The sequence below is a fragment of the Pavona decussata genome, unplaced genomic scaffold (genome assembly GCF_977016875.1).
Source record: "Pavona decussata unplaced genomic scaffold, jaPavDecu1.1 SCAFFOLD_64, whole genome shotgun sequence".
Lineage (NCBI taxonomy): Eukaryota > Metazoa > Cnidaria > Anthozoa > Scleractinia > Agariciidae > Pavona > Pavona decussata.
Window position 1 is genome coordinate 1,392,487 of NW_028145484.1, and position 14,818 is coordinate 1,407,304.

The 14,818-nt window shown below is 40.7% G+C and overlaps 3 protein-coding genes across 4 annotated transcripts in view; 2 read left to right on the forward strand and 1 right to left on the reverse strand.

The window, feature by feature from the left end:
• Window positions 1–14,818, reverse strand: part of LOC146478334 (lysosomal-trafficking regulator-like) — an 83,242-nt gene that overhangs the window by 30,455 nt on the left and 37,969 nt on the right. For both annotated transcript variants that reach the window (XM_085111844.1, XM_085111843.1), the window contains exons 34-37: window positions 14,404–14,568; window positions 13,536–13,609; window positions 12,807–12,995; window positions 11,598–11,740 (exon numbers count right to left, since the gene is read on the reverse strand). In XM_085111844.1, coding sequence (XP_084967970.1) covers window positions 11,598–11,740; window positions 12,807–12,995; window positions 13,536–13,609; window positions 14,404–14,568 — 571 coding nt within the window. The remainder of the gene's footprint in view (window positions 1–11,597; window positions 11,741–12,806; window positions 12,996–13,535; window positions 13,610–14,403; window positions 14,569–14,818) is intronic.
• On the forward strand, window positions 258–2,983 carry LOC146478337 (uncharacterized). Its single transcript, XM_085111860.1, has one exon. The coding sequence runs from the start codon at window positions 573–575 to the stop codon at window positions 2,235–2,237; it is 1,665 nt and encodes a 554-aa protein (XP_084967986.1). The 5' UTR covers window positions 258–572; the 3' UTR covers window positions 2,238–2,983.
• LOC146478338 (uncharacterized) lies at window positions 7,757–10,757 on the forward strand. The gene has a single exon (XM_085111859.1). It carries the CDS (start codon window positions 8,351–8,353, stop codon window positions 10,013–10,015), a length of 1,665 nt encoding a protein of 554 aa, XP_084967985.1. The 5' UTR covers window positions 7,757–8,350; the 3' UTR covers window positions 10,016–10,757.

A 14,818-nucleotide genomic window follows, 5' to 3' on the forward strand; every position in this document is an offset into this window, starting at 1 on the left:
AAATCTGCGAGGCGTAACAAGGGAATACGGAAATCTCGCTATCTTTTTTACTCAAACTATTCCATCAGCTAGTTTTATTAGATAGTTTAAAAAATCTGCGAAGCATACAAAGGGAATAAATGAGACCACATCAAACATCCCGCAAAAATCCCATTAGAGGCATCTTCTTAGACATAGTATGCCCTCAGGGCATCCCGCGTAATAAGGCGGGATTAATTCATGCCATGTCTCAGATAACTCGAGGGTCATTCCATCCCTTATGTACATAACCTAAAAGCACTTCATCTCCTTCAATGACATACAAAGCAAATGTTATTTTTCAGCAATTAATGTGGCATAGCCGAAAGAACAAAGAATCACAAATTCAGTTTGGTCTAGGATCTAGAACCGCTGGAAAAAACAAATTTCACAGTTAATAGGCACAGGAATGCTATGACGCAATAGCCTGTTTGTATTTCTTCGTGATAAGTTTCAAATTCGACTTTCCTTCAAAGCGACCTTGCCATGCTTTCCACTTCAACAAGTTGTAAAGCTAACGGCGTAAGAGTTGAGTTATTTCTGCACAACAAGAAATGGTGTCGATAGTCACGGCCGTGTTGGAGGCCACGGTAGGTTTTCTTGTAAGTAAAGGCCGCGATGCAGCAGCGGCAAAGCTAAGGGAAGGCGACGTAACAGATGAGCGGTTTCGTGATATGATTGTGCGCGAACTCGACGACATTAAGTCAAAGCTGGACGGGTTGTCAAGAAAAGATCTACTGTCAAGCATCGGCTTCTTTAAAGAGGGAGTTGTGTACCTGTATCAAGCACTGAATAACAAATTTAATGGAGACGAAGATACAGTGCAAACACAAGCAGCAGCCGAAAGTGAAGAAGCGAAATCACAACGCAGTCTCCAATCCGTAACTGCGGATAAACAAATAGTTTCACTGGTCAGTGGCCAGATTGGCCGGAAAAACTTAACCCTCAGTGACTTGAATGATTCTGGTAAAAGAGCGCTTTCGAAAGCCAAAAAGCGCTTTGATGACGCTCGGATGAAAGCTACTGAGGCTTTTAACAACGCCGCTTTAAGCACATCCGATCGCATTTTAGCCATGCAATACCGCGTGATGTCAACCATACTAGAAGAGATAGACAATCCTAAAGAGGCATTACCAGTGTGTAGATTGTGCTTGGAGGAACTGCACTCGATGCCAGCCGTGGTGACGAGCTTTCAAGTGGACCGAACCGGAGGTTTAAGATCTTGGTTCAAGAAACAGGAACGCGACGAAATTACTAGGTCTGTCCGCGACGTAAACCGTGTTATTGGCAGGGTTACAGCTGTGGTTGATGGAGTTCTCAGTAGTCAATTCGAAGACTGGTCTTCCATAAAAATAGGAGAAAGCTATAGAGTGGAACCAACTAATTTTCCGAAATTGGTCGCCCCGTGGTCATTTGGAAAAGAAGGAGAAGGGCAACTAGAACGTCCGCAGAGCATCACGACAACCACAAATGGCGACTACATTGTAGCAGATAAGGATGTTATCAAAGTTTTCCACCCGGGCGGGGAATTTTTGTACTCTTTCATTCCTGAGCCCGGGCTTGTTATTGAAGATGTAGTCACCGATCATTCAGACAACTTATATGTGCTGTTTAAACCGATAATATACGTGTTTGATAATCCACTTCAGAAAAATAACAAAAAAAGCACAGTGATTAATCTGGAGGGAGCAGTCCAAGGGAAGTCAGTAACAGTAAATGGAGAGCAGAAAGTTTTTGTTCTTGTCAAATGCTTCAGGGAGAAAAGGTACATCGTGAGGGTGTATGAAGCTGACGGACAGTTTGTAACCAGTTTTGGAAATTATGATTTTGAATGCAGACTAAATGGCCCTTTTTGTACCGGTGATGGTAGTGTTGTAATCGACGAATACCGGTACTGGCCTTCAAAGTCTCACATTCAGGAATTTGATGCACAAGGAAAGGAACTCGTCCGTCGTGTCCTTTCAGGTAGGCGTTTTGGAGAGCCGATTGTCAAGGCAGTTCATCCCACAACCAATTACCTGATTGGGGTAACTGAATCTTTAACCATTTCAATTTACAACAAAGGAGAACTTCCGGTGCGCTACGTGGAAATTGACACAGATGATAAGGTATGTTCCGTAACCGGAGTAACAGTGACCAAGGAAGGACGGATTGCTGTACTTTGCCAGATAAAAGAAATTAACAGTCAAGACTTTAAGGGTGTGGTCTATGTTGTTTAGGCTGCGACAACCGGCATCGTCGGGATCGAATCAAAATTTTCTAGCCACAGGATCCTGAGAAGTACTACTCTATCGTATAAGACATTATTATCGTCGCATATATCTGTCGTAAGTGACTAAAAAACATTTTTGCTTTGTGCAATAAAAGTTGTCATGGCGCCTGGTGACTCTTAACTGTTTTCTGAAAGGTTTCCACCATGTTTAACCCTTGAAGCCCTAACAGTGATCAGCATCAAATTTCTCCTTGTAATATCAACGCTTATTCAACCCCTGAGGTCATGAGAATTATGGATGTAATCACCCAGGGCGAATTTTCTTGATATTTCAATAACCTCTCCCCAGTAATTTTATAAGAAATGTACGGGGACAAGATAGGAGAATTTGTTCTTTCATATTAGTGTTAAACGGTTAAAATAGCGTGAGTAATTTTCTAGATTGAGTCCTCGTAAACAAAATGAAATATATGACATATACAATCGTAAAACTGTGATGCGAATTTTTGACAACACAGGAAGGCGTAAAAACTGTGACGTTAATGTAAGTTTTGATCCTAAATGTATTTCAAATAATTTACTTTTTCGAGTTTTAAGATAGGGACTTGAAAAACACGAAACGTCCCACAAAAGCGAGCCAAATGTTTCTCTTACTTTTCAGTAGTTCCTTGATTCCAATGTATGATAAAACAACTATATAGCTAGACTCTGCCAAACTTAGATCCTTCCTTCGTTATACACTTTAAGTGTTATTGCGATCTGTGGGGTGGGTATTTTAAACTCTAAGGTTATTCAGGTACTCAGTACCCCTATTATTTGTGTGCTACATAGTAAATACTTTTTGTAAATAAAGTTTGTCGTTGTTGTTGTTGTAAGTATTTAGTCTAATGATTTCAAGACCAAATGAAGCCGCTGCCTTGTTATTTATCTTGTTTCTGTCGCTTCGAATTCGAACTAAAAGGCTTTGTTTTTGGTTGATGTTAAGTAATTTTCATCTCATTTCACTGGACGTGCCGATCTAGGTCCTACACACTCCGACTATTAGCTTTTCCATCAATCACTTTATTTTTAGCTTTTGCTGTTTTCATTGTCGCTTCGTTTTCGCTGCCAGCAAACAGTGTTTGTTGATTGTTGTTACTATTCAGGCCAATTTCCACAAAAAGGAAACGGATGAGTGGTCATATGGAGACCAGGCTTTGCAACATTTTTCCCATTGGGGGTTTTTGTACCAGGCAGACGCACATGTGAAGCCCGAGATGTACGCCTTTGATCTTAATTTGTTGCTAATCATGTTTTTAGCATCTGTTTTATTTGTATTTACGCATGAGGACGGCATTAATCACTCGGGCTCACACATGGCAGTTCCAGCTGGAAACCCACTCCCGTGGTTGAGTGGTGATTATAAATAGGAATGGGAGCATTTCGATTCCTCCCTGGATGCTAGTCCATCACAGGGTCCCCAGCAACTGGAAGCAGGGAAATTGGAGTATTTATATTCCTCCTTGGATTTTAGTCCATTACAGCAGGGTTCCCAGCATGAGGTAGCTAGGAGTATTTCGTCTCCCCACCATTGCCTACCTGGATGGGGTGCTAGTCTCTATCATAGGGTCCCCAGCATGAAGTGGGGTGCTATTCTATCATGGAGTAACTTCCAGCATAAAACGCTTCGTCGGTACCCATCAAAGCACGTGGGTTATTCGCGAAACGTGGGCCTTAAACACACGGCTAATCTGATTAGCTGATACACCATAAACAGTCAAAAAACTATAAAAGGAAGTAAAACCCCTGAGCTCGAGAGTTGTGACTTGCAGAGGGCTTTACGAACACGCTTAGTTTCTCCAAATGCAGCACTGGACCAAAACAAAGTAACGTAATTATTTAATCATGAAAAAACGGACTTTTTAAGAAGCTGCGAATTTGCGAATTTTATTCTCTTCTAGCATAAGGTAGCCTTGATTTTACGCTTAAGTTCGGCCAACGGCAAAGTACCATAGGAATAGTGTCCACAAATTTTAATTTATAAACATTTGAACATGCGTTTCTTGCGCAAGGTGTCAGCCAGAGAAAAAAAATAATAATAATAATTGAACACCAAAAAAAGCCAAAATCGTGGAGGGAGGGGGTTTGATGGGCGAGGGGAGGCCAAAATTCAAATCAAGCTAACAAACAATCAGAGCCAATCGAATCAGAGTACCAATCCTTTAGATGGCCTCTCCTCTCCGCAGAGGCCTTATATGGCCTCTTTCGCACTCAAGCGAAACGGATCGGAGAGTGTGAAATAACGAGGAGCCCGGGTAACGGCCCGTCGCCCCCTCGCCACTTTTCAGGACAGTGGTGTTCGGATTGTGTGTTTTTGTCTTTTCGGGAAATTGAATATCAAATTCCGAAAATTAAGGCAACTTTCCACAAAGCGAAATTGTCCCAAGTTACGACTACACCTTAAAGTAAAACAGATATTCAAAAGCGATTTTGAAGGTTTTTGAAGTTCTTTTCTTACAGGCAATCGCCTTGTTGTGAAGCTAATTTCAGTACGCTGATTTGACATAGGCTTTGTCAAAGCTCAGAGTTCTCGTACTCTTCAACACATGTTCTTCAACACAACCAGTGTATTACGAGTTATCAACTCCTTTACAAATCATAACGCCGCACGCTACCATAGAGCTTGCAACACAATACATTCCCCTTTCCAAGTAGGGATCTATTGTCCTGATTGTCTTTAACAAAAGCATTTAAAACGGTGTAAATTGGAGAGTTCCTGGCGAAGGAATCATGCCTTCCTTGACAGCTCTAGAGCCACGATGAGACTGAGAAGATGTCATTCAAAAGCTAAAACACACATCACATCACTCTGTCGAATTGATGCTTAAACGTTACTGGAAATACACTTCACACAAAGATTAAAGGTTTGATTGTCAATTTTTACTAAAAGTTTTCAGTTAAGAAAGCTTTTTCCTGTTTTCTTTCTTTTTTTTTTTTTTTTTTTGGTGAAACGAAAACAATTCGTAATCTTATACGTTTATTGAAACTACATAACCAGAATAGAAAACGTGAGGACAGGCCACGTTACGTTATCGTAAGGGAATTTCCGGTACAACTATACGTAGCGTAACACAAGGGACACAACATAACGTGATCTTTGTAAACTCAAACTATTCCATTAGCAAGGATAGTTTTATCAATCTGCCAATAAGTGAGGCTACATTAAGCATCCCGCGAAAATGCCATTAGGGGCATCTTGATTATTCATTAAACTGTGCTTTTTCCTAGTAGGGATGTATTGTTCTGATTATCTTCAACAAAAGCGGCCCAATGAAAATCCATTATTGGGGCGTATATCACAATGGAGAGGACCCTCTCATCCCTACCTGCGTGACGTTAAATCATTATTTGATTTATTCATTAAACCTGGATTAAATTCTGCTCTCTCTCCTAGAGGGGATGTTTTTGTCGACTATTGTGGCGGCCATATTGTTTACATGTTTTAGACTCAACTTTGCTGTTTTCAAAAAGAAAATTAACCCTTTTGAAGCGGTAAATCAAAAGAGTAACTTCTAAGAAGCACTCGACAGTTAAAACGGTGGAAAATGGACAGCTCGCGGGGAAAAATTTTGGTATTGACTGGCCAGATTGTGTTTTGCAATCACGGAGAGGAAAGGTCAAGCTTAGCTTAAAATATTACCTGCGCTGCAGGCTTTGTCAAACTGATGCCTAGACATTACTGGAAATACACTTCATAAAAAAGTTTCAGGTTTGATTGTCAATTTCTACTTAAAGTTTTCGTGTTCATTTGGGAAAACTTTTTGTCTATCTTTAATTTTTGTCTTCAACAATAATTTCTGTCTTCTGAGTCAAGATCCGGACCGGGTCATGACGTTTTCCGAAAACAATTTCCGGTATGATTGCGAATAAATAGGTGAGTTCAGGGCCTTCTCTGTGATATTGCTGGTAACCATGTAAAACTGGCTAATAAAAAGCAAAAACAGAATATAAACCCTGTTCTGAATACGGATATTTTCTGTAGGACAGAATAAAAAATATCCAACAATGAAAAGCCAGGGCTACTTGACAGTTTGCAATATAAGAGGAAAAAAGGCTATACTAAGAATAGCAATCACTAAAAACAAGTTATAATTTATGTTTAAATCTAGGGGGAAAATATTATGGCTCTTGAAACAGTAATAATTTAACAACAGAGTAAAAAGACATTAAATCTCATTTTGGTAAAATCATTGCGAAAAAAAAAACTTCTGTGGAGAGCATGGTCGTTCTTTCATAAATCACACATGTAATTCTTATGTCTATGAACCCTATGTGATTTTGTGGGAAAATACAAATGCACTAGCTGTGACAGTGGCATGCTGGCCCGTCACAATCAACAAGATGTACAATGATTATTATGATAATCGTTTCAGTTTTGAATGAGGTTGAGTGGCTAGTTTGCTTGTTTCACTTAAATTCACACATCCTCATAGACCAAGAAACAATCAGAGGGGGACATTTGCTAAATAAAAGTATGGGTGAGATGTGATGTAAGCCTCCTAAGGTTTCCTCCTCAGCTGTCCTCCTTAACCAGCTGCTTACTCTTTAGAAATCCAGTTGTGGGGTTTGCAATATGTTACTTGAACCGTATAATACTGAGTGGCTTTAAAATATTAGGCCACTTATGATTACTTCATTCACTGTTGAAAAGCTGCTTTAGAATGAGGCAGGTATCTAATCAGGTATTCTGTAGTTTCAGGTAGTTTTCAGATGTAGCTACCCACTTCTTAACTGAACTTATACATTATTTTAGTTTTCTCAAAGCTTTACTGAACTGTAGAAAAAACGGCTACTAGTTCTCGTTATTTCTGAGTACATACTTTGATGCAGATTAACTGATACACGCGAATACTGTGCACGCAACCGACATGGCATGTATTTAATAAGTCTACAGTTTTTCGCAATAAAGTTCTGTTTACTATGCGCAAACAGCAAACAGACAGAAACTTCTTACCCAGAGTATATTAAATAACATTTTTGCTCGTTGTGCCATGCGTCTACGCCCAGTGCAGTTCCCGAGTAAATGTGTTTCTTCTTCGATATTAATGTCGGGCTTGAATGAGCCGTTCGAACGTCGCCGCAGCGTTTTCTTTGTAGCCATACGACTCCAAATCCTCACGCAGAGAACTCATAATTCAATATATTCGCTAAAATTGTCCTCTGGATCGCTTCTCGCCGAACAAATTTTACAAATATCCTTGCCTATTCACTTCTTTTAGCACTGTAATTTAGAGGCCTCTCCTAGGGAACGCGCGTTCTCCGTTGAGTGTATGACGTCACAGAGGATCTCATAGAAGCAACCGCTTTGTAGAATCACCACGGGCTTCACTCTGCGAACTGAGTAATAGCGGACGGGTTTTCGACGGTTTTCGGCCAGTTATTTCCAAGCCCAGTAAGTTTATACACAGGCTATTTATTGCTATCTATGCAATTATCAACTCATTGAATGGATTGAAGCGTGAAAAGGGGCAAAATAAAAATAACCATTTTCGTCATAGTACCACTTTAAAAATCTGCGAGGCGTAACAAGGGAATACGGAAATCACGCTATCTTTTTTACTCAAACTATTCCATCAGCTAGTTTTATTAGATAGTTTAAAAAATCTGCGAAGCATACATAGGGAATAAATGAGACCACATCAAACATCCCGCAAAAATCCCATTAAAGGCATCTTCTTAGACATAGTATGCCCTCAGGGCATCCCGCGTAATAAGGCGGGATTAATTCATGCCATGTCTCAGATGACTCGAGGGTCATTCCATCCTTTATGTACATAACCTAAAAGCACTTCATCTCCTTCAATGAAATACAAAGCAAATGTTATTTTTCAGCAATTAATGTGGCATAGCCGAAAGAACAAAGAATCACAAATTCAGTTTGGTCTAGGATCTAGAACCGCTGGAAAAAACAAATTTCACAGTTAATAGGCACAGGAATGCTATGACGCAATAGCCTGTTTGTATTTCTTCGTGATAAGTTTCAAATTCCACTTTGCTTCAAAGCGACCTGGCCATGCTTTCCACTTCAACAAGTTGTAAAGCTAACGGCGTAAGAGTTGAGTTATTTCTGCACAACAAGAAATGGTGTCGATAGTCACGGTCGTGTTGGAGGCCACTGTAGGTTTTCTTGTAAGTAAAGGCCGCGATGCAGCAGCGGCAAAGCTAAGGGAAGGCGACGTAACAGATGAGCGGTTTCGTAATATGATTGTGCGCGATCTCGACGACATTAAGTCAAAGCTGAGCGGATTGTCAAGAAAAGATCTACTGTCAAGCATCGGCTTCTTTAAAGAAGGAGTTCTGTACCTGTATCAAGCACTGAATAACAAATCTAATCGAGACGAAGATACAGTGCAAACACAAGCAGCAGCCGAAAGTGAAAAAGCGAAATCACAACGCAGTCTCCAATCCGTGACTGCGGATAAACAAATAGTTTCACTGGTCAGTGGCCAGATTGGCCGGAAAAACTTAACCCTCAGTGACTTAAATGATTCTGGTAGAAGAGCGCTTTCGAAAGCCAAAAAGCGCTTTGATGACGCTCGGATGAAAGCTACTGAGGCCTTTAACAACGCCGCTTTAAGCACACCCGATCGCATTTTAGCCATGCAATACCGCGTGATGTCAACCATACTAGAAGAGATAGACAATCCTAAAGAGGCATTACCAGTGTGTAGATTGTGCTTGGAGGAACTACACTCGATGCCAGCCGTGGTGACGAGCTTTCAAGTGGACCGAACCGGAGGTTTAAGATCTTGGTTCAAGAAACAGGAACGCGACGAAATTATTAGGTCTGTCCGCGACGTAAACCGTGTTATTGGCAGGGTCACAGCTGTGGTTGATGGAGTTCTCAGTAGTCAATTCGAAGACTGGCCTTCCATAAAAATAGGAGAAAGCTATAGAGTGGAACCAACTAATTTTCCGAAATTGGTCGCCCCGTGGTCATTTGGAAAAGAAGGAGAAGGGACACTAGAACGTCCGCAGAGCATCACGACAACCACACATGGCGACTACATTGTAGCAGATAAGGATGTTATCAAAGTCTTCAATCAGGGTGGGGAATTTTTGTACTCTTTCATTCCTGAGCCCGGGCTTGTTATTGAAGATGTAGTTACCGATCATTCAGACAACTTATATGTACTGTTTAAGTCGAAGATATGCGTGTTTGATAATCCAGTGAAGAGTAACAACAAAAAAAGCAGCGTGATTAATCTGGAGGGAGCAGTCCAAGGGAAGTCAGTAACAGTAAATGGAGAGCAGAAAGTTTTTGTTCTTGTCAAATGCTTAAGGGAGAAAAGGTACATCGTGAGGGTGTATGAAGCTGACGGACAGTTTGTAACCAGTTTTGGAAATTATGATTTTGAATGCAGACTAAATGGCCCTTTTTGTACCGGTGATGGTAGTGTTGTAATGAACGAATACCGGTACTGGCCTTCAAAGTCTCACATTCAGGAATTTGATGCACAAGGAAAGGAACTCGTCCGTCGTGTCCTTTCAGGTAGGCGTTTTGGAGAGCCGATTGTCAAGGCAGTTCATCCCACAACCAATTACCTGATTGCGGTAACTGAATCTTTAACCATTTCAATTTACAACAAAGGAGAACTTCCGGTGCGCTACGTGGAAATTGACACAGATGATAAGGTATGTTCCGTAACCGGAGTAACAGTGACCAAGGAGGGACGGATTGCTGTACTTTGCCAGATAAAAGAAATTAACAGTCAAGACTTTAAGGGTGTGGTCTATGTTGTTTAGGCTGCGACAACCGGCATCGTCGGGATCGAATCAAAATTTTCTAGCCACAGGATCCTGAGAAGCACTACTCTATCGTATAAGACATTATTGTCGTCGCATATATCTGTCGTTAGTGACTACAAAACATTTTTGCTTTGTGCAATAAAAATTGTCATGGCGCTTGGTGACTCTTAACTGTTTTCTGAAAGGTTTCCACCATGTTTAACCCTTTAAGCCCTAACAGTGATCAGCATCAAATTTCTCCTTGTAATATCAACGCTTATTCAGCCCCTGAGGTCATGAGAATTATGGATGTAATCACCCAAGGCGAATTTTCTTGATATTTCAATAACTTCTCCCCAGTAATTTTATAAGAAATGTATGGGGACAAGATAGGAGAATTTGATCTTTCATATTAGTGTAAAACGGTTAAAATAGCGTCAGTAATTTTCTAGATTGAGTCCTCGTAAACAAAATGAACATATATGACATATACAATCGTAAAACTGTGATGCGAATTTTTGACAACACAGGAAGGCGTAAAAACTGTGACGTTAATGTAAGTTTTGATCCTAAATGTATTCAAATAATTTACTTTTTCGAGTTTTAAGATAGGGACTTGAAAAACACGAAACGTCCCACAAAAGCGAGCCAAATGTTTCTCTTACTTTTCAGTAGTTCCTTGATTCCAATGTATGATAAAACAACTATATAGCTAGACTCTGCCAAACTTAGATCCTTCCTTCGTTATACACTTTAAGTGTTATTGCGATCTGTGGGGTGGGTATTTTAAACTCTAAGGTTATTCAGGTACTCAGTACCCCTATTATTTGTGTGCTACATAGTAAATACTTTTTGTAAATAAAGTTTGTCGTTGTTGTTGTTGTAAGTATTTAGTCTAATGATTTCAAGACCAAATGAAGCCGCTGCCTTGTTATTTATCTTATTTCTGTCGCTTCGAATTCGAACTAAAAGCCTTTGTTTTCGTTGATTGTTTAAAAATTTTCATCTCACTTCACTGGACGTGCCGATCTAGGTCCTAAACACTCCGACTATCAGCTTTTTCATCAATCACTTTATTTTTAGCTTTTGCTGTTTTCATTGCCGCTTCGTTTTCGCTGCCAGCAAACAGTGTTTGTTGATTGTTGTTACTATTCAGGCCAATTTCCGTTAAACAAAACGGATGAGTGGTCATATGGAAACCAGGCTTTACAACTGTTTGTCAGTCTAACAAACAGCTGCCACACTGTGCGCGCGTCTGAAATTTAAATCAACCAATCAGAGGACGACACCGGCTCAGAACTAAGTTTCGTCACTGACGTCTACGTCTGCGCCTGATTCGTTGTGCCGAACAAGATAAAATACATGAAGTCTACAATGAAGGTTAGCATGGCGCGAAGTATTATTTTGATTTAGTCCACACAAAAAGGTTACTATTTTGGAAAAGTGACAATGGATGTCGTATGAAAAACCCGTTCTGACTGTCGCTCGTACTACGGGCTTTACCGCCGTATGGCAGATTCATGCGATCGCTACGACCTGTGATTAGGTTTTCACTTCCGGATCAAGCGATCCATTCCCGCCCACAGTGTAACTGACTTACTTTTTCCGCAGTATTCTTTCATGAGATATTTTTCATCAACATCCAAATGATACCGCTGAAGACGACATCTCACGCGGTCTGGGCCCTCAGTCGGGTCTAGTCTCCAAGAAGATGGAAAATGCTCAGCATCGTACCACACAGACCTGAAAAAGAGTGAGTGAACTGATAATGAGTACTGTCACTGGCTCTCAGGGATTTCTCCTTGCTTCCCTTTGTACGCTTCACGATCTCCGGGCTGGGCAAAACCAGGAAACGTTGGTGGGGCAAGTATCGAGCGGTCATGCTATGTAAATAGCAAATGCAACTGGTCTACCTCCCGCCGGTTGGGATTCTTAACATATGCTATGATCAGTGTGTATATTTTAACCCCTCCCTTAATTAGCACTGCAGTGCAAAATACTTCGACTTATATAAGGCTCTTCTTCTGCAGTTCAGCCCATTAGAAAAAAAAAAATGAAACCGCTTATGCATGCTCTTAGGAATACAACATTGCATGACCATTGATGAAGAGAGAAGTGCTCAGGATATATGCCACATATGAACCTAGTAAATTACCTAGGTCGCTGCCAGTCCTTGCCCCGTAAATTAGTAGCTAGAGCCGGCATCCGTCCGATGTGCAGAAAGTCATGGTTTCGACTTCTTTCGCGATTATAATTTTTTCCATGTTTCAATATAATCTCACTCAAATATACACATTTAAGACTTACAGCCACCAGAAGAATAATACATTTATAAAAAATGCAAAAAAGGGATATTCAAAAACAACAGTGAATAGTCAAATGATAAAAAATATTCCTTCGTAGACACTGGTTTGAACCTTAAGTAGAGGTAGTATTATAACAGTCCCATGCCCGTAATTTTTTTGATACTGCATTGCATACATATGATTAAAATTATTCATAACCGGCGAAGCGGCATATTGGAATATGTGTGCGCTTTGAAATGCCCTAAAAAAGAGAAGAAACGGCCCAGACTCACTATTCTAATTTCCAGGAAATACCTTCAACTTTCACGCTGAAAACTATGTCGATATAGAAGGTGTAAGGATTTGCCGTTGGTATTTAAACATGGAGAAAAAGTCGACCCTCTTGTATGGACGCCGTTTTCAGGATCGATTTTTTGACAACTCAAACTGCGCGATGAACCTTGCCACTGCATTCCGTGCCATCACCGTGACTGCCTCCATATCTTTCTAATAAATACACTAACCTTTCATGAATGAGTCTTTCAATGAGCTGGCGCCACTTCTTGCGAACCTGCACCTCAGAAGATAGCGCATCCCTGGTATGTTTAAGCAGAGCCTGACGCTTAGTGTCTTGTATCTCCACCACAACTCTCGTGACATCTTTCGCTACAGTCGAGATAGCTTCACTGAGCTCCTCCGTCCTTTTTTCCAACCTAGAACAACAAAATAGTTTTTGTTCGTTTTTGATCAACCAGTGAGATTGCAAGTTCAGAAAACTGGAGAAAACCCTTTCCTTTTGACAGGAAAAGTTTCCGAAAAATTTGGCTGAGTGGAAAGCGTCACAGGACTTCTGTTGGGTCCAGTTTTAGCCCCCAAAAATGTAAATGTGATTTATTTACCCACGAAGCACCAAAAAGCTCTCAGAACTCGTTCAAAGGTTTCCGTGCGTTCCAGGTCGAATTGGAATTTGAAAATGTCGTTTTTTGTGGAGGGAGGAAAACCGGAGTACGCAGAGAAAAACCCCTCGGAGCAAGGACAAGAACCAACAACAAACTCAACCCACATATGATGCCAAGTTCGGGAATCGAACCCGAGCCACATTGGTGGAGGCGAGTGCTCTTACCACTGCGCCATCCCTGCTCCCCAAAGCCCAGTAGGATTATTCTAAGGTCTAAATGCTTGGCCTCATTGACCGTCCCAGTCGCGAATACACCTATGTACCCCTCCTCTCCCCAGGCTTCACGTTATATTACCTTCTGTAAGCATCAGATCTCTGTTTCTGCCATTGCATCATACTGCTCTTGTCAGCTGAGTCCCATTGCTGCATCTGAAATTTAACACAACTCACCTCAGTTTAACCACACCAATCCTACAAGTGACGAAGTTCAAAAGTCCAAGATATAATTTTATTATTATTATTATTATTATTACTATTATTATTATTATTATTATTATTATTATTATTATTATTATTTTGTTTGTTTGTTTTCTTAATTTTTTCTTTTTTTTTTAATAATATCAAGAAGGAAACAGCACCAGCGAAATGCCCTGCTCAGAAGATTTTATTTGAATGGTCACACTTGAGGATTTTCTCCACAAACTTACGAGTTACAATCTCCTTGATTCCTTAGACAACAAGCCTTTTGTAGTATTTTCCCCACACAGGCTCTTAAAAGGGTACCAACAACGGCAAATTGGTAAAAGCAATAACAAGTATCGAGTTTTTTCACGTTTGTAGTGTAGCGATCCAACATGGTTAGTCCCCGGCAAAAATAAATTACAAATGTTCGACTGAAATAAATTCCTGCTATTACGGATTCTCGCTATTAATCAAGGACACTAACTTGCGGTCCCGAAGGTGTACGCATTAAAGGGAGTTGACTGTATTCAGTTTCAAGGGGATGTAATGACATAAAACCCACTGTTGCTTTAAATTATTTTTTCTTGCGGCGAGAATAAGCCATCTCACACTGTGCTGCAGTAGTCGAAAAGTGGTTACGTAAGAGCACGGCAAATTTTTACGGCTGTTTCTTACAGATGAAAGGTGCCAATCGTTTAGATAGACCAAGAACAGCTCACCTTGTCGATTAAGACTTTACCCTAACAAGGGATCATTCTTACCTCCTCCTCATGCACAACTTTGTAGTCACCGGAGTTCAAACGCATCGACTGCAAGTTCAAGGTCAGCATGATCGTCTTAAACATCTCCCCAGTCTTCCTCTGCTCCTGAGTGAGTCCCGGATGTGCGAGAATCTTCAGCAAGTACACTGCCACTCTTTCACGGAGCTGCAAAAAGCGCGGACGAAATACTGGTGTTAGTTATATACAAAAAACCATCAGACGACCTAATGGAGCGTATGCAATCAAACCCAAGAGATATATTAAAATGGCAATGACATGGTGGCCATGTTGGTATACCATCGCAATAGAAGCTAACCAGAAACCTTTTGTTGACAGTACACCAACATGGCGGCAATCAGGTCACGTGTGTAGCGCCATTGGTTCTCTGATTTTGGCTATTAGGTCATGTTCTATC